Source organism: Parasteatoda tepidariorum, chromosome 9 (assembly GCF_982258835.1).
Source record: "Parasteatoda tepidariorum strain Cologne lab strain chromosome 9, Ptep-v5.0, whole genome shotgun sequence".
Lineage (NCBI taxonomy): Eukaryota > Metazoa > Arthropoda > Arachnida > Araneae > Theridiidae > Parasteatoda > Parasteatoda tepidariorum.
In genome coordinates this window covers 5,744,835-5,769,186 of record NC_141763.1, presented here as the reverse complement: position 1 = coordinate 5,769,186, position 24,352 = coordinate 5,744,835, and the positions used below count along the sequence as shown (strand labels likewise).

Here is a 24,352-nt window from a genome sequence, read left to right as displayed (position 1 = left end):
CTACTTGTACAATAATTTATGTGAGGTGCTCGGTAGGTAGTTAGACAATTCAGTAGGTAGTAAGACAATTTTTCCCAATGGAAGAAGTCAGTTACTTATTCAACTTTTCACCTACTTGTACAATAATTTATGTGAGATGATCAGTAGTTAGTAATTGGTTAATTGGTGGTTGGGGACAAATCTCGATGTCTAAAGGCCGAGACTTGAACAGAATACTCGCTCTCCCTTTGTTTTTTTAAAAGCTAATATCATGTAAGATTCTTCCAGAAGGGTTTCGGTAATGTGTAGCCATTACTATGTTCTGTTAACTTTTTCATCTAAATTATTCACGATTCATAATTTTCGAATAAATTTTTATTTCTGCAAGAGCTTTCTGCAAGAGTTAGTTACTGTGTAAATTACTCTGCGGTTTATTGACTGTTGGGAAAAAGTTCCATATCCAACAACTAAGACTATAGAGGCGCGATCCATAGCTTCTGCAGTTTGAAAATACGTGTATACGTTTTTGAAACATTAAATTTGAAAATAATCTTAAAATGTGCCACCCCAATGTTTATCAAAGGCTATATAAGGAGAAAAAAATTATTAGTTTGCTATTGCAATATATATATTTTTATTTCAGAAAATATCCAACCATTGAGTCAAAAAATATTTTGTTTGTGTGCTACTACTATGGATACTTTTAACTAATCCAATTTATTTTACATTTTAGAGAATAGTGTCCAGTAATGGATTTCATTCAAGGTTACACCTACAAAATGATCTGATGAATCATGGTAAATGTTTTTTTCTAATTGAACAAAATTTTTATACCAAAGTTTGTTACTGATGTGATAATTTTATTGGTTTCTTTTTTCCTGGAAATTTTATATTGTACTGTTACCCTTCAAACTTTGGTTAGGCTGTGATTGCTAAATTAAACTTTGGTAACAGTTACCCAGGTTCAAAAATAGACAAATAACCAAGGAATTACAGGAAACACTTAACATTTAAAACTAATTTTATTACAACTCTAAATTTTCAACAAACATAACTCCAATCATTTCCAAATGCTAACATGGGCATAAACATCTCCAAATTATACACTATTTCAAGTTCCAAATTTTTCTACACAAGATTAACCTTTTCAATGTAATGCAATTTTAAAATTCCAAGGCATAACATTCCATTAATCCAAATCAAAAAAAGACAATGAAGAAATAAAATGCAATCTCATTCTAAATCTACTAAAATCACTTAAAATTTAGATTATGATATCTCTATAACCTGTAATTAAGCTTAAATATCAATGGCTCTTCTTCAAATATGTTTCTAAAAACACAGTAGAAACAGTTTAAAATTTAGGGTAAATTATTCCTCTAAAATGGTATCCTAATCAAAATTAAAGTTTTATGAGTACTAAATGCATTTACTGATCACCTTCTGGAACGCCCACCGGAATTGCAGCTAAACTCGTGGACAACTAATGGAAAAAGTTTTATTTGAATATCTTAAAAAGTTTCAGGCAATTTTTTGAGTAGTTTTTGTACTTTTTAAGAGAAGGCTCAAAACAATCAGGGGTTTTCCACAAATTATATTTTGTTTCATAAAACAGAATTTAATAACCAACAGGGTTGCCACTCCACAGGGAGAACCTGGAAAATACAGGGAATTTTTAGTTCTTCTTTACAAACTGGGAAAATAAAGGGAATTTTGTTCCTTATTTACATCTTGTAAAAAATGGTGACCACTCAAAGCACAATCTATGGGATATTTCAGTTATACTAAACTACGAGGGTTGTAAATTAATTAGTGGCAACTTTACCTTGAAGCTCACAGAAGGGCGGACATGCGCTAATAGGATATGGGAGCGGTGGCGCTGTTGTTGATGTGTAGAGTGCAAAAAACAGTCGATCTGCTTAGAAGGGTAGTTGTTGGGTGGCGTTAAAGTGAGGAGTTTCTACAAAATCTACTAACCATTTTTCACAAATAATAAATCTTCCATTATAATTTCATATTTTAAATAATCTTGCATGATTCAGGCTTACATTCATTATAGGTGTTTTTGGAAGAACATTCAGAACATCTGCTGCTTGTTCTAATTCTGAGGATCCGAAGAAGAAAGGAGATGAAGAAGGTAAGTGCATTGAAAATACCCTAATACAACAGTTCATAATATAGCTGATGATGAACTTGTTGCTATAAGCAGATACACATATTTAATGTTAAAATAGCAGAGGGGAATTTATATTCATAAGCCCATCTTTTGTTTTGAACAACTGCACTATCAGACCAAAAGTATCCAGACACCCAATGGTATGGACTTCAGAGTGTACTGAGGTACATATTAACAGGATGTTGGTTCCTCTTTTGCATCAATGACACACATCTGAAAAGACTTTCAACCAGTTTTTAAATAGGAATTGACTTCCATCACGGCTTGCAGTGAGGATGGCTACGTAATTTGCTCTCTAATTCATCCCAAAAGGTGTTCTATCGAATCGCTGAGAAGGCCAGTCCAGTTTTTGAAAACCTATTTCGTCAAACCACGTCTCTGCAAGGCCACGATGTGTGAATGGAGCAGTTATCCTGCTGGAAGAAAAATGGGCCGAAATATTGCCATAGAGTTGGGAGTGCAGCACTATCCACATGCATCTCCAAGTTCATGTTTCCAACCACAGGAACTAACCAGCATAACCACGAGAAACACCCCAACACCATTATGCTTCCATAACCATAACAACCTGATACTATTGGCCGGATAGTGTATTTTGATTTTAAATACATATCTACCCTAGCAGCAAAATAGCTTGGGCCGTCATTGGACCAATATTCACGAATCTTGGCTCAATAAGGGTTCAAAGGGCCAATATTTTTCCGATATGGGCCCTGTATGGAATTGTCCGATTCACCCGATATTTTACTGCCACTTTGAAACCAATATCAGCCCTATATGGAATTGTCCGATTCACCCAATATTTTACTGCCACTTTAAAACCAATATCAACCTTATATGGAATTGTCCGATTCACCCGATATTTTACTGCCACTTTAAAACCAATATCAACCTTATATGGAATTGTCCGATTCACCCAATATTTTACTGCCACTTTAAAGCCAATATCAGCCCTGTATGAAATTGTCCGATTCACCCAATATTTTATAATCATTATTCAGCCAATACAAGTCCTATATAGGCCAATATTGAATCTGCATAGGACTAATATTAGAAAATCTAGACATCCCAATGTGGGTTTCTCGGAGCACGTTCATATGGGACCCATATCGAGCCAATTTTGAGGCCAACTGGGGCCAAGGTAAAATTTTTGCTGGGATAGAGTGGAGTGAATTTTCTAGCTGACAGGCTACCAAATCCTAACAACTTTTTGTCAGAAGGAAATGAAGTGCATTACCTTTTGATGACATTGATTACAGTGAATGTTGATTTTAGTTGTAATTTGTCAAGAAGAAAGTAATAGGGGGTCAACTAAAGGCACATTCTTTTGAGATGTTTTTTTCTTTCTTTTTTTTAAGAATAGCAAAAGAATCTTTTAACATGTTCTCCTACTAATATTTCACATACTGAGAGATTTGGTTTTCATTTTTCTTCTTTTGCAATTTTCTCTCGAGTATAATTGTTTTGTGTTATTTTAAACTTGATATAAGTGTCATTTTCAAAATTTGATGTCCAAAATTGAAAAAAAAAATTTTTTTTAGACAAAGTGTAATTTTAAAAAATAATTTAATATATTTACTACTTTTTTTGCATAATTGTAATTTTTTGTGCAGCTATTATTTTTTTTCCTTTGAGTAATTTTAGGTGATGCTTATCATGTCTGTCTTAACATGTTGGGTAGCGTTTTTAAAAAGTGCTTAAAGGAGCTTATTTCCGTTTTTTAAAAGCCCTTCAAGGTGTTTTTTTATTGAGTGTTTTTAAAAAGTGCTTAATTTACCCTTTTCGAAAAAAGGAATTAATTTTCTTACCATGTCGTTTTTCGGCACGTATTACGCAAAAGCGTGGTTTTCGCATTGTTCTATCGAACGCTCTTACAATTAATTTAATCAATGCATTTCGGCGTACAGTCGAACCATAGCGTATGAAAGCGCCAATCATTTTACAGGTTTGATAAAATACATGCGAGTCCGCGTATGCATGTACTGAGCTGGGTTCGGTGAGATTCTTGCACTGTCATGTGCAACTCTGCTACATTTTACAAGATATTCTCAATTTCAGGCTTCATTTTCAACCCCTGAAATCGAACCGAAAAATCTCTCGATTTTTTTATAATGGCTAATATAATAAAGGAAAGAGTTCTTTGTCAGAAACTAGTTATTTTATCATAATCATATATAAAATCTTTGAAAATTGTTTTGCATTTTGTTTATTTTTGATTTTGCTATACACCCTGAGCAATTTTACTAGTTTTACAAATTTTATGTAACTTTAATATAATTAATAGTATGTGAATTAGTTTATTTAAAAAAAATGCAAATAATGATTTGTCTGTAATTTATATAGGGTAAGGGGCATATCATTTTAATGAGCAGAAAGTCAGAAACCTTAAACGTTGAAATCCTATTTTATTTTAATTAAAACCTCTTAAACGCAGTTGAATATACATAGATATTTACCGCCAATTATGGCAAAATAGTAAGAAACAATCACTACTTAAAAGCTTCATCCACCAAATATAATTGTTAAAAGCAAGTTATAGTTGTATTTCAATTTTCTATCTACATTTTTTAACTTGATATATTTATTCATCCAATAACTTTTCAATAAATTTTTAACTTCACAATTCAGACATTTTTTTTCTCTCCATTTTCAGAAGAAGAATCTAAAACGTCGATGCTTGCAAAAGGTGTGCTTTGGATGATGACTGCCTACATATTTATTACTGTCATGTCTTTAATATTTCCAAGCAGTAACCAGCCAGAAGTATTGAGATATGTTTCTTGGCATGAGTTTGTTCACCACATATTAGCAAGGGGTGAAGTATGTTCCTTTCTAATTTTATCTCTGTATTATGATTTATTGATTATAGAGCAGTTCGATACTCTGATATAACTCATTGAATTGACGACTTGCATGACTCCTTTTCATTATTTTATTGAATATAACACGGATCGGAAGTTCAATATTCTGCTGTAGCTCATTGAATTGACGACTTGTATGACTCCTTTTCATTATTTTATTGGTTATAAAGCAGATTGTAAGTTCAATACTCTGCTATAACTCATTGAATTGACAACTTGCATGACTCCTTTTCATTATTTTATTGATTATAAAGTAGATTGTAAGTTCAATACTCTGCTATAACTCATTGAATTGACAACTTGCATGACTCCTTTTCATTATTTTATTGATTATAAAGTAGATTGTAAGGTCAATACTCTGCTATAACTCATTGAGTTGACGACTTGCATGACTCCTTTTCATTATTTTATTGATTATAAAGCAGATTGTAAGTTCAATATTCTGCTACAGTGTTTTCATCATAGAAAAAAAATGGGTGAGGATTTCTCACCCTTTCTCAAAAACAGGGGGAGATTTCAAAAAGTTAAGCGAGATTTCTAAAAACTAAAAAAACACAAAAACTCTTGAAAAAAAAAACATTTCTTTAATTATAATACATTTTTAACGTCTTCTATTTTTTAAAGCATTGAATATTTTTGGTGCATCATCATAGAAGATTTTGCTTTTACAAGGTATTTGTCCATCTTACATAAGTGCATAAAAAATTTTAACGTCTTACATGAAGAAACCTTACCTACGGTAAACATGTTGTTGCAGAGAATGTGTTCTGAAAGGGGTTCTGTGGTTGTGTTCTGTTGTTCGAAAAGGTTCTGAACTATACTGGTAAATAGGAAAGCTAGATAATGGGGCAGATGTTGAAAATAATGAAAGATCCAGGAAGAAAAGTGAAACGGATTTTATTCTAAATGTCGTAATTCGAAGCTTTTTCCAAAATACGAGAAATTCGCAAATTTTGAAATTTATTTATAGAATGCGCGAATTTCTCGCGGTAATAATTTTTTAATGCGAGAAAAGAAAAAAATATGCGAGATTCTCGCGCTGTAGTAAAAACACTGACTAATGAGAACTTCTGTTAAAGAATAAGTATGGTTATTACTTGTCATAACACTTATGTGAAACAGTATAGAAAAATAATTCAATGCACAAAATAACATCTGTTGTCTATCCTTTCACAAAACAGTTCACTTTTGGAACCTATTTTGTTAAGTCGATGTGTGGTTTTGCATATGACCTTGGTCAGATAATGTGGTTAGCATTAAACTGGTACCCCTCTCTCTGAGCTTCCACACAAAAAGCTTTCAGCCACAATCGATTTAACTGAACTCACCACCCCCAGATCCCTACCAGTAGAGTGATCGACGCCTTTACTGATTGCACTGTGCCTGAACTAAAAGTTATTGACTGTACTGTCTTAGCACAGTTATTACATTATTTGTATAATGTATTACGTTGCATTATTTGGCTGGTCAGATGGCCGAGCAGTTAGCGTTCCTGACTGTTGTTGTAGTTCATTTACATCGCACAATGGGCTATTGCCGACGGTCTGGGAAACATCCCTGAAGATGATCCGAAGACACGTCATCACAATTTCGATCCTCTGCAGAGGGGATGGCACCCCCGCTTCAGTAGCCCAACGACCTGCAGGCGAAGTCGAGCACTTAACGGTAGAACAGTTTAACGAGGACCCATACCGCACATCCTCGGTCCCTACGCAGACTGATCCAAGTGGTCACCCACCCGCACATTGACCACAGCCAGTGATGCTTGACTTCGGTGATCTGCTGGGAACCGTGTCTTGACAATCAGTCCACTGCAGGACGCGTGTCTGACTGCGAAACCAATGGCTGCTTGTTCAAATAACACTACTCTGGGCATGGATGCTTCTCTGTATGTGTTGTCCACCCTATGAACGGGTATCTGTAGCAGTGTGGAGTGGATAATGTTGCTCACCTCCATGACTTAGGTTCACAGGTGCCCACCGAGTAGCGTTGAATGAGCAAAACTTCCGCCATCTTCCCGGGTGAAGGACGTGAAAGTTCAGTACCTTCCATTAGAAGAAGAAAAAAAATTACATTAATTGTATTATTGTATTTGTGTTATGTTGGTTAAAGTAATGTGATTGTGCTCACATTTTATTATTTCTTGAATAGGTAGAAGAAGTGGTGGTGAATCCAGAAATGGATTTAGTTACAATCTATGTTCATGATGGAGCTATTATTAAGGGCAGGAAGGTATATCATTTATTTACTCATATCAATATATAAATATCAGGGGTCTGTCCAGGGCGAATTTACCACAAAATGCAGTAGAGCGCCGATTATCCGAACTGCTCGGGATCGAACGTAGTTCGGATAATTGGAAAGTTGTTTAAAATCTAGTTTAAATTTTTATTATTTATGCACTAACTTCCCTTCACACTTTTTCCAAGCTTAGGACTGGCAGTACTATCTGAAATAACTGGCGTGTTTAAAAGTTTTTTTTCCTTCCATTTTTAAATATTTTTATTTATTTATTTTTTTTAAATGTTTTTTTTATTTTGAATTTTTTTTATCATATTTCAGCTTTTTATAATTTTTTGTGTATTACTGATTTTACCACATTTTTCTTTATTTTTCCATTGCAAAGGATATCAAGCAAAGATTTTTGTTTCAAAGAAGATGCTCTTTTTTGAGCAGCCATATCCCTTATTCTTTTTAAATAAATCAACTAAATTGGATCAACATCATTTTGACATTTTAGCCAATTCATTGCAGTATCTAATGAATTGCATGCTTCTATATGAGAAGGTCCACTATCTTGTACTTGAACACCTACTTCTTCCTCTTTGTCTGTGGAGTTAGATTAGATTGGAAGATAATTTTCCGTTGAAGAGGGCTAAAGGGGTATGTAGGTTTAACTGTATAACAATACATGTATGTATGGCTACAGTAAGAAAACTGCTAAAAAAGGTTGTAAATTAAATATGGTCTTCAGATATAGTGGATATTATTTATTCTTTTAAATTTAGAAAAATTTTTGCTAAGTTAAATATTGTAACTTTAAAAAAAGAAGAAAAAAAACGAATTCGGACGTAGTTCGAATAATTGGATGTTCGGGTAATCGGCGCTTTACTGTACTTTAAAAAAAGCAAGTTCCAAGATTCTCCGCCTCCTAAACGTTTGTTTTTGTATCCCCATAGAAAACTATAAATCCCAGAATTTTTTTAAATTAAACAACGAGGTTCTGTCTCTATAAACTATACAGGAAGTCAAAATTCAAACATTATTCTAAACATTTGAACATTATCTTTAGCATTATTGTAAATTTATTCAAACATACCTTTATTTTTTTATTATTAATTTTTTCTTTATTTTTTTATTAAAGTTTTTTTTATTAATTTTTATTCAAAAATGTTCTCAAAATGAAAATAACTTTTAGTTCTAGTACTGTTAAATGCAAGTTAAAAATTTAACTATGGACAGTGGATTTTTAAATTTTAAGCAAAATTATATATTTAATATAGCAAAATTATTTTTTAATATATGGGGAAAAATATATATGGAAATTTACCAGTCATAAATTATTTTATTTGTTGTGACAATTTTTGAAAATAATTTCTTATTTTACCATATTTTGGTGTTGATTTTTTAATGTAACTTTTAATATTCACTAATTATGTCTAAATTTTCACAAAATAGGTACCTCTCGAATAAACCTAGACAGACCCCTGTTTTGATTTAAACAATGCTCTGCTAACTCTTTTGGAAAAATGTGGTAAAATCAGTAATTGACAAAAAAAAAATTATAAAAAGCTGAAATATAATTAAAAAAAAAAAATTTCAAAATGAAAAAAAAAATTTAAAAAAATAAAAAAAAAATATTTAAGAATTGAAAAAAAAAACTTTTAAACAGGCCAGAGCTATTTTAGATAGTACTGCCAGTACCTGGAGAAAGTGAGAAAGGAAGTTAGTGCATAAATAATAATAATTTAAGCTAGATTTTAAACAACTTTTCATTTTCCGAAACCATGTTCGGTCCCGAGCAGTTTGGATAATCAGCGCTCTACTGTAGTTAAATTTTTTAATTATGTTTAAGTTCCTAAGAAAACTTTAAGCTTCATTAACTAATTTTTTTTTAAATTTACATCACCGTTAATAATAAATTGATTTGCGATTGCTAATACTTTTACTTCCCAAATCAATCTACTGTCATGCCCTTCCAGCACATGGAAAATTATGCCACTCCAACTAATTGTTTTACCACATTGCTGGTTTTCCCTTACAAATATTTTACAAAATTTTACTCCATGGGAAAAAACCTGGAAATTACAGGGAATTTAAAAATCACCTGAAATAATGGGAAAAATGGGAGGAATTTTTCTTCTTTCTTTTTTTGTTCTTCATGAACTCGGAAAATGATTGGTTCCTTATTTTCGTCTTTTAAAAAAGGGTGACCACTCAAAACGTAATGTATGAAATATAGAAAAGAATTCAAAATATTAATAAAATTAAAAAATATTAAATAAAATTAAGACTATTTCAAAACAGAAAAAGCGCAAAAATTGCTGCTAAAACCAGATTTGAAAATGACAATATAGAAAAGAATTCAAAATATTAGTCCAAAAAATTAATAAAATTAAAAATAATAAAATATCTAAATGGAAAAAATGAGCTTAGCAGCAGAGAAACCAAGAGGAATTGAATTAAACAAATGAGACAATGAAGAAAAATTTATAAAAACATTGAAAAAAAATATGACAAAGCTGACCAGCTTTGAATTGTCATAAAATGCAAAACTTTTTCTATCAAGAAAGCAAGACAAAAGTCAAAAATTCGCTTTCTCTGACTTTTGTCTTTCTTTCTTGATAAAAAAAGTTTTGCATTTTATGACAATTCAAAGCTGGACGTCAGCTTTGATTGTCATATTTTTTTCAATTTTTTTTTTACTATTTTTTTTTTCGTTGTCTCATTTGTAATGTATGAAATACTTAAGGATGACTATAGCATTTCATTTACTCTAGCATTATTTAAGTATGTTCAACTGTTCTGTACTTCTGATCTGTTCCTTACGTTCCTTGTTGCTGGAAAAACTTACGAGGAAGTAAGTTTTTCCAGCAACTAATAAATATATATAGCTCACACTGTGGAACACAGTAATTGCTGTGTTTCCACTTATTATAGTGTGTATAATATGTACCGGTAAAACACAGGGAAATTTTTCTTCTAGATTTGAGTAGCAACTCAGTGTCATTAAAAAGGAAATATTTGCGTTCTATTATGTGTATAAATACGACTAATTATTTTTTAAATTTATTGAAAATATTTATCTTGAATCGAAAGATGTTTTTAAATTTGGGGAGGGGAGAAATGTCCCCATCAGCTTTTACTGTATTTTATCCTTGGTGTGTAGCGCTTTTAAATAGTGCTTATTTTCAAATTTCGCTTTTTAAAAGCCCTTAAATGTGCTTTTTTGTTAGGTATTTTTAAAAAGTACTTAATTTTCGGTTTTCGAAAATGAGATTTTTCTTTACCGTGCCGATTTTTGCCACGTATTAGGCAAAAACGTGCTTTTAACATTGTTCTATTCAACGGGTTCGCAATTAATCGAACCCTAATCCATTTCAGCCTACTGTCGGTCCATAGCGTATGAAAACGCTAATCATTTTACATGTTTGATGAAATTCTTGTGAGTCTGCATTTTTGTCCACTGAGCTGAGTACAGTGAGATTCTAGCACTCTCATATGCAACCCTGCTTCATTTTACAAGATATTCTCAATTTCAGGCTTCATTTTCCACCCTCTGATATCAAAACGAATAATCTCTCTATCTTTTATGTTGGCTAATACAATCAAGAAAAGAGTTCTCTGTCAGAAACTAGTTATTTTATTATGATCATGTAAAGTCATTGAAAATTATTTTGCATTTTGTTAATGTACATAGTGCTTAAAAGGTGCACCCTGTTATCCAATGAAATGGTCTAATTATTCTATGTTTTAGGCAGAACACAAAACTTACCACATGAAAATTGCAGACATTGAAAAATTTGAAGAAAAGCTGAGGGATGTGGAGAAGCAACTGAATCTTCATGGCGGACATTCTGTTCCAGTTGTTTATGAAAGAAGTAAGGAGAGTGCTTGGATACTTCTGCTCTCACTGATTGCTGTTTCACTCATGATTATGCTACTCTTCAAGAATGTTCAGATAAAAACTCCTCAGACCATGGATTTTTTTGTAAGTCTTAACATTAGTTGGAAACAAATCATTGAAATAAATGGAATTTAGTCTTTTTTCGTGTTTTGATTAAATTAAGTAATATTTTTAAATTAAGTAAAAGTAATATTTCTTAAATTAATTAACATCTTTAACCGCTTCCCTTGTTATCCCGAGTTAACTCGCGTATGTATATATTTTATTTTATAACCGTCGTTGCACGGCCGACCCAATTTTATTTGTTCAGGACTACTAGTGTTGAACTCTGTAGCCTTGTCATTTTGAACCCAATCCAGAAGACAAGGGAACTCCTGGATTGAGTATTGGGAGAAATTTGCCTTCATGGAAGACTTTTTGATGGAGCTAACCCGGATTTGCGTTACACGGAGAGGAAGACCACAAGAACCTCCAACGGTTAGCCTCACGGCAAGGGGACTCAAACCCACAATCCGTCTGCCACTAAGGATATTTCACGTCAGCACTGGGGTCAGTGCAAGCCTGATGCGGAATTCGTATCGACTGGGATTCGAACCCGGTTCGCCTCATTGGAAGGAGAACGCTCTATCCCCTGAGCCATTGCGGCTCAGGTATTGCAAATATTTATATATTGCAAATATATAAGTATATTGCAAATATATTGCAGTATATATTGCAAATATTTATTATTCCGAGTAAACGTAGGCATAGCAGAATTTGTCAATACGTTTTGATTTATCACGTTTTTATTCTGCCAGAAGCAAAACAAAAAATAATGATAATCTACTGTGATTGGAAGTTTGCCAATTTCTGTTTGTGAGTTTTACTGTTTGTGGGATTGCAGACGTGTTTTGTACAATTGTATATATACGATGGTGGATGAATTTTCATAGGAAAAAGGGTAAAAAAAATGACATTCGCGAGCGAAAGTGAAAGCAATGCAGATGATTTTTCAGATTATGAAGATGTGAACCTATACAAAGACTCATATTTAACTTTTTTTCATTTGAACCGAGATAATTTGGGATGGTGAACTGATGGTAAATTAAATATTTCTTACAGGTAAAAAAATTAACATTTCAACTTAGAACTTGTGTATTATGTTTTGTTTTAGTTCCTTGTATTTATTAATGAAATAAAAAAATATGTTGATTTTTAGCATTTTTTTTTTCTTCAGAAAAATTGGTAAGGGAACCGAGTGAATTTAATCTTTTTCCTGTTTTGATTAAATTAAGTAAAAGTAATATTTTTTAAATAAGTAATAATAATATAAAATAAAGTTAAAATAAAGTTTTTTTGTGCTTGATTAAATAAAGTACTATTTTAGCCTTTCACAAACTGTATTTTTAATTTTTATCCCGTGTTTAATCACTTCAGCTTACGAAAGGGAAATTGGCTCCAGGTGTGGCATTCAAATGGTAATTTAATGCATTAAAAGTTTAAATTTGTTACTAGGCTACTATTTTTCTTAAGAAATTAAATTTTTTAAATATATAATTATTTTGCTTAATATATTGACTGCCAATCTTACGTCCGTGTGGGATACTACTTCAGTAATACTCGTAGCTAGGCGTAAACATGTTCAGCAAAATATTTTATGAAGAATAAAATCTGATTTTTTATTTACGCGATCTAAGAATTTTGCATGATGATTTACGCGAATGAAAAATTTAATATCCCAATTTGTATTTTCGTAGTTTCAATCTCCAATATCTCGTTTCATGTTCACGTATTATTCACGTAGTTTGTATTTTCATACTCCAATATCTTGTTTCATGTTCACGTATTTTTAAAAATCCATATACTGCAATTCTTGTAAGAAGTAAGTTTTTTATGAAAATATTTTAATGAAAAATTCAATATCCCAATTTGTATTTTCATAGTTTCAAACTCCAATATCTTGTTTCATGTTCACGTATTTTTAAAAATCCATGTACCGCAATTCTTGTAAGAAGTAAGTTTTTTCTTAATTACTTACTATAAAGTTTTGATATTCTTCATTAGTAGATGATTTAATTATAAATGTTCAAAAAATGATGATAAATATGAAACATGTATGGTGCATAAATTGTTATCCTGATATAATACCTGCCAACTCTTCCAGAAGTTTTACGGATTTTCCTCCTTTTTTCCGTTGCTTGATTAGTGTTTTGTTTTTTACTAAAATGAGCAAACGTTATTTACAATCATTTAAGGAATCATACTTTAGTGATTTTCCTGACATTTTACGATCGCGAGATGGTGATAAATACGCATTTTGTAGCGTTTGCTCATGCAACTTTATGATTTGTCACGGCGGAAAAAAATGATATTGAAAAAGGCTAAACGTACCACTTCATCAATAGTCTAATTTTAGATTAAATCCACGACGTAAAAGCTTATTTTGTCATTTGTACCAATTATTATAACAAGGTTTCTTTCTTTTTTTTTTTTCTTTTTCTTTTTTTTTTTTTGATTATCTTGCTTAACCAAGTTAGCATCTGTTTTTCATGTTTACTCTTTTTTTTTTAAAGTTTAATATTGAAATTGTTTTTAAATTTCATACATTGCTACATAATTTTATTGCAATACTTTTGACTTAATTAACCTTTTCTGAAATTATTAAAGCAATTAGTTCTTTAATTTTATTATAGTGTCCATGATATCAATAATATATATATTAAAAAGTAAGTTTTAGTTAACTTCCTGATGGATGCAACATGTCTTAGTTATCCATGCTTAATTAAAATGTTTTGAAGCGTTCTTGGAAGTGTGAATTTTTTCTTTAATTTTAAAAATATGGTTGGAGTCCTGTGTTAACCTATTTATAAATAATAATTTATAAATTACAATTGTGCCTTCTTATTTTCAGTCTCAACTTGGAAGAGCAAAATTTACAATTGTTGATTCATTGACTGGATCAGGCAAAGGAGTCCACTTCAAAGATGTGGCGGGTTTAAAAGAAGCAAAGATTGAAATAATGGAATTTGTAGATTACTTAAAACACCCTGAGAAGTACAAGGTATTTCATTTAATTGTTTTGCTGTCCTCCCTCTTACATTTCTATATCCATATCCAAGTAATTTTGTAACTCCAAAAGACAAAATTAACTTCCAAATCTAGTGGCAAACAAAGGACAAATCAGCTTTCATTTAAAACTTTTTCTTTGAATCTAACAGATTTATATTGAGTACGTTTTAAATTAGGAAGGCATTGGCCCACATTGGGCTGTCTGGCCAACTATGATGATGATGAGTTTTAAATTAAGTTACATAAAAATAACTTTTTTTTAAAAGAAAGGAAAACTACCTTCAAGAAAATTATTAGTCAAATTTTTATTGTATCCAGGATTCCTCTACCTCCTGTTCGCTCTGCAATTTTGTGACTCATTCATCTGTTTTTTTTTTTTTTTTCTATCTTAAAAGTCAAAAAAAATTTTGTTTAGAAATGATATAATTATTATAATTTCATGTCAGGGCATTTTGTTAATATGTTCAGGGTATCTGCGCACCTGGAAAGTCATGATTTTAACTTTTTTCAAATTTTTTAAATCAATGAAAATCATGGATTTAGGTCGCCGAAAAATCTAATTTTTAAAATGGAATTTGCCCCCTTCCCCCAATTTCATGGTGTTCCGAATATCTGAATTTGTAACAAAATCCCCACTTGCAGTCATATTTGATTAAAATATAAAATGTTTTTATTGTGTTCTTTAAAAATTATGGTGTTTTTTCAAAAAAATGAAGAAGAAAAAAACGTCATTTCTGGAGCGAATTATCTTTTAAACCTCTGTAATTTCAGAATTTTTGCTATTATTTATTTTTTTATTTTATCAATTTAAAATTCTAGCTGAAGCAAGGCAGTCATTGGTAGATTTTTTTCATTCCGAAATGAGAACAGAAGTATTTATTTCCTTTCTGATAAACAAGAAAAGTATCTTTAGAATATAATTCTTTAGGAAAAAAGAAAAGAAAAAAATATTTGCTTTTGTATTTTTTGAGCTATTTTATTGCTTCCACTCTTTCATTACTTAATTTAAAATCTATAAATATGAAGATGCTGATTATAACATTTTTGGTTATACTTATCCTTTCAATTAATTATTATAATGCTTTTTAAAATTTATTGTTCTGTTTTTTTTTTTCGGAGAAAATAGTAACTTCATTAAATCATAAAAAATTCTGGTAATTAGTCATGAATTTGAAAATCTGAAATGTAGCAGATATCCTGTATGTTAATCTTAATAAAATGAATAATTACTCAGGTTTGAAAAATAATCAAATTTGGTAGGAAAAAAATATTTACATTTTGGGAAACATAATGTGTGACACATTAAGAAATAATAAATGAGAAGTAAATTTTAGTTCATAACAATATATATAGCTGTAACCTTATATGACAGTTTTTTTTTATATATATATTTGGAGTTTTTATATTTTTAGAAATAGAGTGAACTCTCACTTATGCCCCAGTGTAAGGGGCCAAGAGAAAAAAGCGCACAAGTGAAAAACTTCAAAATTCTAAAACGCAATGTAAATTGCAGTGACAATATGTATAAATATGTTTCTAAAGATAAAATGTTAATATTTATACTGTTTTGGTATTTACTATAACTATACGAAGAAAAAATTTAACGTACCTTAAGATAATTTATTTTCTTACAAAATAATTTTAATGCATGTTTGTATTTGTTTTTGGTGACGTATTTCAAGAACAGTTTTTTCTGGTTCATATAAATGTGATAAGGGGGAGTTTCAGAAGCAAAATTAAGTTGTAAATAGTCACGAATAGTGTCTAAAGCTTCTAATACTGCTGTGTGATTTGGAGGAACTTTATCATCCTCCATGTTCTGATCGTCCACAAGTTTTTAGTTCTTCACAAAAAATTTGAGTTTTATGGGAGGGGGTGAAACATCACATGATAAATTTCTAAGAAAAGTACTTGACGTCATAATATGCTGCACAATAAATTGTCCGATTACTACTGACACTTAACAGACTACCACCTGTTCTTTACTCATGATGTCCATCTGACTGCAAGTAAGTGATAGCGGCCATTTCATCTTTCGTATTCCAGGTGTCTTTTTTTTTTCTGGAAAACAGCTTGGGAGTAAAACTAATTTCTGTACAGGAGGAATGGTCCTTTTCTAAAAGATGAATGGGCTTTCATTGTTGTTGGTGTAACAGATAAGGCACCCTATTCAAAATTCTAGAAAGAATGTCTTTCCAGAAACAGCGAAAATGAAAAGGTCACATGGGGAAGAAAATTCAATATCATCTAACAACATATATTTCTTTTAATCTGTAACAAGGATTACTTATTTGCTTCATTTTTAATTTAAAACATTTTTTTAAAAAGAAAAAAATATTTAAAGGATAAAAAAATTTAAATGTTAGCCTAAAATTTCGGCGCAAAACCTGGAAATAACAGGGAATTTAAAAATCACCAAAATTAATAGGCAAAATGCAGGGAATTTTGATTTTTTCTTTACAAACTGGGAAAAATACAGGGAATTTTGTTTCTTATTCCCTTCTTTTAAAAAATTTCGACCAGTCAAAGTGTAATCTATGGGATATTTAACCATGATATTTCAGCTAGACTAAACTGTTTCATTTACTATAGCATTATAAGAATGTTCAGCTGTTCCTTTTTCTTCTTCTTGTAAGCCCCAATATAGCTCACACAAGAACACAGTGATTGCGTGTTTCCTCTCTATATATTTTTAATATAATATATGCCGGGAAAACGCAGGGAATTATTTTTTCCAGGTTTGTTTAGCAATCCTGGTTTTACTTTATGTTAGTTGATGTATCCAGGGTATCCGTACACCTGGTAAGTCATGGAAAATCATGAATTTCGGTATTGAACAAAATTTTTCATGAAATGTCATGATTTTAACTAATTTTTTAAAAAAAGATCATGGAAAGTCAGGGATTTAGGTCCCGAAAAGTCAAATTTTTAAAATGAAATTTACCCCCCCCCCCATTTTATGGTGATCCGAATATCTGAATTTGTAACAAAATCCCCACTCACTGTCCGTGATTTCAGAATTTGCATTATTATTTATTTATTTTAATTTTATCAATTTTAAATTCTAGCTGAAGACAGCCAGTCATTCGCGAATTTATTATTTTTTTTATTCCGAAATGAGAACAGAAAAAATCAGTAGTATTTCTTTCCTTTCCGATGAACAAGAAAAGTATCTTTAGAATATAATTCTGCAGAAAAAAGATTATTTATTCTTTCATATTCTTTTCAGCTATTTTATTGCTTTAACTCTTTCTTTACTCTGTTTTTTTTAATTTAAAATCTATAAATATAAAGATGCAGAATATAGCAGTTTTGGTTATAAGCATCATTTTAATTAATGTTATTATAATGCTTTTTTTAAATTGTTGTGTTTTTGTCGGAGAAAATAGTAACTAAACGTTAAGTCATGAAAAGTTCTTGGAATTAGTCATGAGTAGTCATGGATTTGAAGATCTGAAATGTAGCAGATGCCCTGTGTATCTCAACAAACCCTGATATTAAGAGTGGCTGTTTAGAAACACAATATTTTTCATCCAATTTAAACTTTTTTGAACCCTTTATCAGAGATGATTGTGGATTCGGATTTCCGGATTTTTCACTAGCTGTGATCCGGAAGTTTCCGGAAATCCAAGGTCCAGAAGTTTCAAGAAATCATCGATCACATTTATGAATAAAAATTCTTGTATATTTTATTTAAAAATATTAGAATTTATACGTGCTTTGCGTCTCTTTCATTTGTAAATATTTTTTATGGTAGAATAATAAATGTGGTTAGAGATAAAAGTAAACTTATACATAATTATTCATTTGAATTATGCTGTATATAATTTATTTAGAGTTTCATGTTTTGAAAATATGAATGATTTAAATTTTCAAACCTTTCGCGACGGGAAGCGCAAACGCGAGCTTATCGCTGAGGCCGGCAGACTCTCTCGCGAGTGTCTGTCCAGGACCGGAAGGTTTTTTGTTGTTAAGCCTGAATCCATGAAATTACCGAAATATCAACGTGTTGTTTAATAATGTTCTGTAGAGTATTTAAACGTCATGTGCTTTATATATATTTCTATAGATACTTTATTTACGTAAGTTATTTCTTGTTTAAATATATATTTTACACATTTTATTTTCATTATGTACTTACCATTAACTTTTAACATTATATATTTGGAAACTAAATATATGACTTAGAATTCTTTTTCTGTATGAAAAATTTGAAAACACTAACATTGCAATAAAAACTGGACCGCAAATCGAAATACTTAACGCTGTAGCGGGGGAAAAAAAACTCCCTTGCTTACTGTAAACAAATCCCTATGTGCAAATTTAAAGAGCTGTCATAAAACATTTCTTTCTCCTCCATTCCTTCCCCCCTAAAAACCACATGTATGTAAGTCGTACTACTCTCATTTTGAGTAGGAGGTCAAATCTACATGTACCTGAAATCATATGGACATACAATGCCATCTTCTGGCAGAAATGTTATTTTAAAACGTTCCACGACACTGGCACAAATGAGTGACGGTCGGGGGTGAATGAGGAAATGCTCTGGCACAATGGTATGTTGGCTGGGAAGTGAGTGCGTTTCTTGCTGGCACATATATGTGACAATCGGTGCGAAAGGGTTAAAGACATTATTTTTTTGAAATGCGTTATTAATGATTTTACTCAAGAAATTTTCAGGATTTTTGAGTTGGGCTCACAATCACCACTGCTTTATGCTCATATTCTATACTGCTAATTTATTTCTTATGTTCTTTTAAGAGTTTGGGTGCAAAAATACCAAAAGGAGTTCTTTTATTGGGCCCTCCTGGATGTGGAAAAACTATGCTCGCGAAAGCAGTCGCTACTGAAGCTAAAGTACCATTTTTAGCTATGGCTGGTTCTGAATTCATTGAAATGATTGGAGGTAAGTAGTTTTATTTTATTTATAAATTAAATGAAAGTCTTTCAACTGAATAAAAATATTTTTTATTTTATAACCGTCATTGAACAAACGACCCAATCTTTGGGTTCACGACTATTAATGTTCAACTCCTTAGCCTTGTAAATTTTGAACCCAATCCAGAAGACGAGGGAACTCCTGGATCAAGTATTGGAAGAATTTGCCTTCATGGAGGACTGTTTGATGAAACTAACCCGCATTTGCGTTACATAGAGAGGAAGACCACGAGAACCTCCCACTGTTAGCCTGACGGCAAGGGGACTCTAACTCATGATCCACCTCAGCATGTCACGTCAGCATTGTGGTCAGTGCAGGCTGGAAGTGGAATTTGTATTGAACAGCCATCGCTGGGATTGAACCCTGGTTCACCTCATTGGAAGGCTAACACTCTATCCCCTGAGCCATCCCGGTTCTAATAAAAACGGTTTTTGAACTCATAGTTTTAAATATTATTTTGGAATAATTATTTTTTAATTCCACTCTTATGCATATTACGTAAAAAAATGGAACACCCTAAGTAACTTTTTATCAGATTTTCATGTATTAAGACATAATTTTAATGGTTTGAAGAACTAAGCTTGGAGATGCTATCACTTGATGTCTTGTGAATGTATCTAGATCAGTGGTTCTTAACCTTTTTAAGCCGCGACCCAAATTTGAGAAATATGTTCATGTCGCGACCCAAAAAAAAGTCAAAATTTTTTCATTGCTTTATTTTAGATCGTATTTTTAAAAAATCTTCAATCCTGCGATGATGATTTTTTTAACTTACAAATTTTTTATTTATTTTTTTAATAATAAAGATAAGCAAAAGTACTTTTCGATCCAAGGAAAATTTAATTAATAATCAAGTGCTTTTATTAATTTTTATTGACCAAATTAAAATATATTTATAACTCTTTGAAAATAATTGACATTTTAACTTATTCCTAAAAAAAAAAAAAGAAATATGAATACATATGTTAAGTCTTTTAAATTTTAAATGCAAGTCATACAGTTTTAATGAGAACCTTGTGCTTGAATACATTTTGAAAGATCTTGAAACCTCGGTTGAATGCTTGTCAAGGAGCACCTTATATCTATTTCAGGATTGAACTTGTTCCGGTAATTGTTTGTGATTACACACAGAGCCGAAAAACCAGCCTCACACATATATGTTGTTGAAAAGGACAATAATACTTTTAGGGCTTCTTTAACAATTATTGGCTTTTCGGTTTTTAACTTTAACCAGAAAGCACATAAAGATTCAGTGTTTTTGCAGAAATTGTATCGAAGTGCTTGGTCACTTTGTATTTCTATTAATTGTTCTTGAAATTTATTAATATTAAAAAATACCTCATGCAAATCACTTACATCAAAATTAAACGGCATTCGAACCCAATTATATTTGAAAACATCGTCTGCAGGGAAATACCGATCAAAGTCTGCTATTAGTTTTTCTAAATGATTAATAATAATTTTCTGTATTTCAAAATCTGTGATATCAATATTATTGTCCTCAACAAGTAAATTAAGAGTCGGGAATGAAGCAAGTTTCTTTACTTCAACCTTATTTCTCCATAATTTGAGTTTATTTTTAAAACATGTAATTTTTTCAGTTAATTCAATAATAGTATGATTACGTCCTTGCATGGACGTATTTAGATTATTTATTTCAAATAAAATATCTGACAAATAAGCAACTTGAGTAATCCACTTCAACTCGGAGAATTTAGATGCTAATGGGTGTTTCTTTTCTCTCAAAAATAATTCGACTTCTGTCCGTAATGATAATACTCTTTGAACAACTTGCCCCGGGACAGCCATCTAACTTCAGAATAATATAATAAATGTTCGTATTCAGCACCAGATTCGAAACACAGTTCGCGGAAAATTCTACAGTTAAGAGCATATATCGGGTGATAATTTTTTTGAAGCAAGATCTTGTCTATGTAACAAACAATGAATCGATATAATTTGTGGATTCATTTGTTTTGCTCTTGTCGAAAATCCCTTTTGAGATGTTGTCATGGCAGCTGCACCGTCGGTGCAAATACTGAAACACTGATTCCAATTTAATCCTTCTTCTTTAAAAAACGAATCGACCATAAAAAAATATCTTCACCTCTAGTTGTTGTTGACATTGGTTTGCAAAATAAAATGTCCTCCTGTATATCTGTTAAACCTGGATACCGCACATAAACCATGAGTTGAGCATCTTTACTTACATCTGTCGTTTCATCCAGTTGAATACTAAATAAACCAGCAATTTTTATAGCAGAAATAAGTTGATTCTTAATATCAAATGACATATCATTAATTCGTTAACGAATTGTATCATTTGATAATGGTATCTTTTGTAATTTCTTTGAACTTTCATCTCCGTATTTGATACGTGCCATGTCAATGGCAGCATGTTTTATAAGTTTTTCACCAATATTATGGGGTTTCTTTTGTCTTGCAATATGCCAAGCCACATGAAAAGAACCAAGTGTAGCTTGTTTGGCAGAATTTATTAAACCACTACTACTTGGTGCATCCAAACGCTGTCTTTTTAAATGGGCTTCTTTTCTTTCGAAAAAAGTACAATCTTTTCCCTCAAAGGCAAAATTTTTATGTTTTGCATCAAAATGTCTTTTAAGTTTGTTCGGTTTCATCGATTCATTACTTAATATTTCACTGCACAACACGCATTGCGGCTTGTTCACTCCTCGATCATAAATGCAAGTAAAACCTAATTCTAAAAATGCTTCCTTGTATTCACGTTTTGCCATTATTAGGGTGATTACAATTTTACAATACGCACTGCAGCTTGATCACTCTACCAAGTATCTTTTATACTAAGTATCTTTTATTCTTATATTAATTTTGCACCTTGATATGCTAAACTAATTTTGAGTCATGTGTCTTTTTTAATTATTATGAACGAGGATTAAGGGTATAGAGTTACCCAGGTACCTCATTAAGCCTAGGCTGAGTAAGCCACAATGACTTCTTCTAGAAGGTGTTGGTATTACTTATTATTTGGTGTATTACTAACTTTTTTGGTTCGACTCAGCACGACCCAAGAAATATGCTTCGCGACCCAATTTTGGGTCGCGACCCATAGGTTAAGAATCACTGATCTAGATTAACAAAAGAGCATTTTTAAAATAATGTTCTATTATATGTTTTTTTGTTTGTTTTATTTCAGGTTTGGGAGCTGCAAGAGTAAGAGATTTATTTAAAGAAGGACGTAAAAGAGCACCTTGCATTATTTATATTGATGAAATAGATGCTATTGGACGAAAAAGAAGTGGAAGGTATGTAATCTTAGGGTGGTTTTTATTAACAAGAGAGAAGATTTCTTTGAATTTTTCACACCTCCGAGAAATGTGCCATTTGGTATTAGACATATATATATATATATATATATATATATAAATAGAGAGAGAGAGGATCTGTCCAGACATTTTGTGAAAAGTCCGGTTTTTGTAAAATTATGAAAAAACTACTCATAATTTGTGAATATAAAATATGTGTTAAGTAGCATTTTTTCAACTAGGTTCCTGCTTCTGTGAATTTGTGCAAATGGGGTCCCGCCCTCTGAATTGATGCTGAAAGCGTATAAATAAAGTGCTGTAGCGGGACGTTGAAAATAGTCTATGATTATTTGTTAGTGGCAAACGTTTAGTGAGACCTGAGTATGCCTCCACGACGGAAGAATAAGAAATTCAAGCAACTTACGGAGTTTGAACGAGGGAGGATAATCGGCCTTCGAGAAGGAGGATTTTCCTATCGCGCAATAGCAGCTCGTATGCAGCGGAACAGTTCCACAGTGATGCGAGTTTGGAAGCAGTGGACCGACGAGCACCGAACAACTCGAAAAACAGGCACTGGACGACAGAAGGTGACGTCAGAGCGCGATGATCGGCACCTGCTCCGCATGGCGGTGAATGATCGCACAGCTTCCTCCAGGCAGCTGGCAGCACATTGGTCTACTGCTACAGGTGTACAATTGTCGGCTTCGTCAATTCGTCGTCGTCTGCTGCGCCGTGGATTGCGTGCAAGGGTGCCATTATACAGGATTCCCCTCACGGCGGATCATCGACGGCTGCGTCGGCAGTGGGCTCTTGAGCACAGAGACTGGCGAGCTGATTGGCACCAAGTTGTCTTTTCAGATGAATCACGCTTCAATTTGTGGACCCATGATGGCCGTGTTCGTGTTAGACGTTATGCCGGTCAACGCTGCCTTCCTGAGTGTATTATTGAACGATATAGTGGTCGAACACCCGGAGTTATGGTCTGGGGTGCGATTTCGTATCATGGACGATCCAATTTGATACGAATTGAGGGTAATCTCAATAGCAACAGATACGTCCGTGAAGTGCTACAGCCCGAAGTCGTTCCTTTCCTTCAAGGCATCCCTGGAGCTATCTTTCAGCAGGATATGTTGCGCGGACTGTTGTACATGTTGCGCGGACTGTTAGAGACTTCTGTTCAGCACAACGCATGCAACTTCTTCCTTGGCCTGCTTATTCGCCGGATATGTCGCCTATTGAGCACGTGTGGGATATGGTTGGTCGGCGTCTCACTCGTGATCCGCGTCCTGCAGTTTCCAAAGACGAACTTTGGTTGCGCATACAAGCGATATGGAATTCTCTTCCTCAAGCAGATATTCAACATCTGTTTGACTCCATGCCACGTCGTATAGCAGCACTTATTGCAGCGCGTGGTGGCTGCACCAAATACTGATTTCGGACGCTTAATTTGTTTCTTTTGTTTTGAAAATTTCATCATTTATTTGTATCAGTACAAGTCGTTTCTGCATTAAATTTCATTTGATTCTGATGATTCTTTCATGGTGTTGCATTTTCTACAAACAGCAGTTTAGATTTCATTTTATGCTTTATTCTGCTTTTTCTTCACATTTTATTTTTCTGTTTTTACCCGATATTTTTACTTAATGTATTCTATTTCATTTGTTGTAATTTTTGTGTAATTCTTTTTTTTAGTGCTCCTCACGCTATTGTATTGATCTGTTTTGCTTTGGCTATATTGATACAATATTAGAAAGCAGTCCTTTTTGTGAATATAATTATGTGAGGTGATAAAAAGATCATATCTTTTATTTTCCAGATTTTTTTAATTATTTTTTTCTACTTTATTTTACGAAGAAATTTTTTTCTTACTTAATACGAAAATAGACACAAAGCCATGTAGAACATGAACAGTGGCCGGAAAAACATTATTTTTGTAGT

The 24,352-nt window shown here is 32.2% G+C and overlaps 1 protein-coding gene across 1 annotated transcript in view; it reads left to right on the top strand.

The window, feature by feature from the left end:
• The window catches only part of Spg7 (SPG7 matrix AAA peptidase subunit, paraplegin), a 73,021-nt gene that overhangs the window by 11,679 nt on the left and 36,990 nt on the right, over window positions 1-24,352 (top strand). Inside the window, exons 3-10 of the mRNA XM_087150724.1 lie at window positions 713-776; window positions 2,039-2,116; window positions 4,809-4,975; window positions 7,168-7,248; window positions 10,994-11,227; window positions 14,034-14,183; window positions 18,953-19,097; window positions 22,306-22,414. Of these exons, the coding sequence (XP_087006850.1) occupies window positions 713-776; window positions 2,039-2,116; window positions 4,809-4,975; window positions 7,168-7,248; window positions 10,994-11,227; window positions 14,034-14,183; window positions 18,953-19,097; window positions 22,306-22,414 (1,028 nt within the window). The remainder of the gene's footprint in view (window positions 1-712; window positions 777-2,038; window positions 2,117-4,808; window positions 4,976-7,167; window positions 7,249-10,993; window positions 11,228-14,033; window positions 14,184-18,952; window positions 19,098-22,305; window positions 22,415-24,352) is intronic.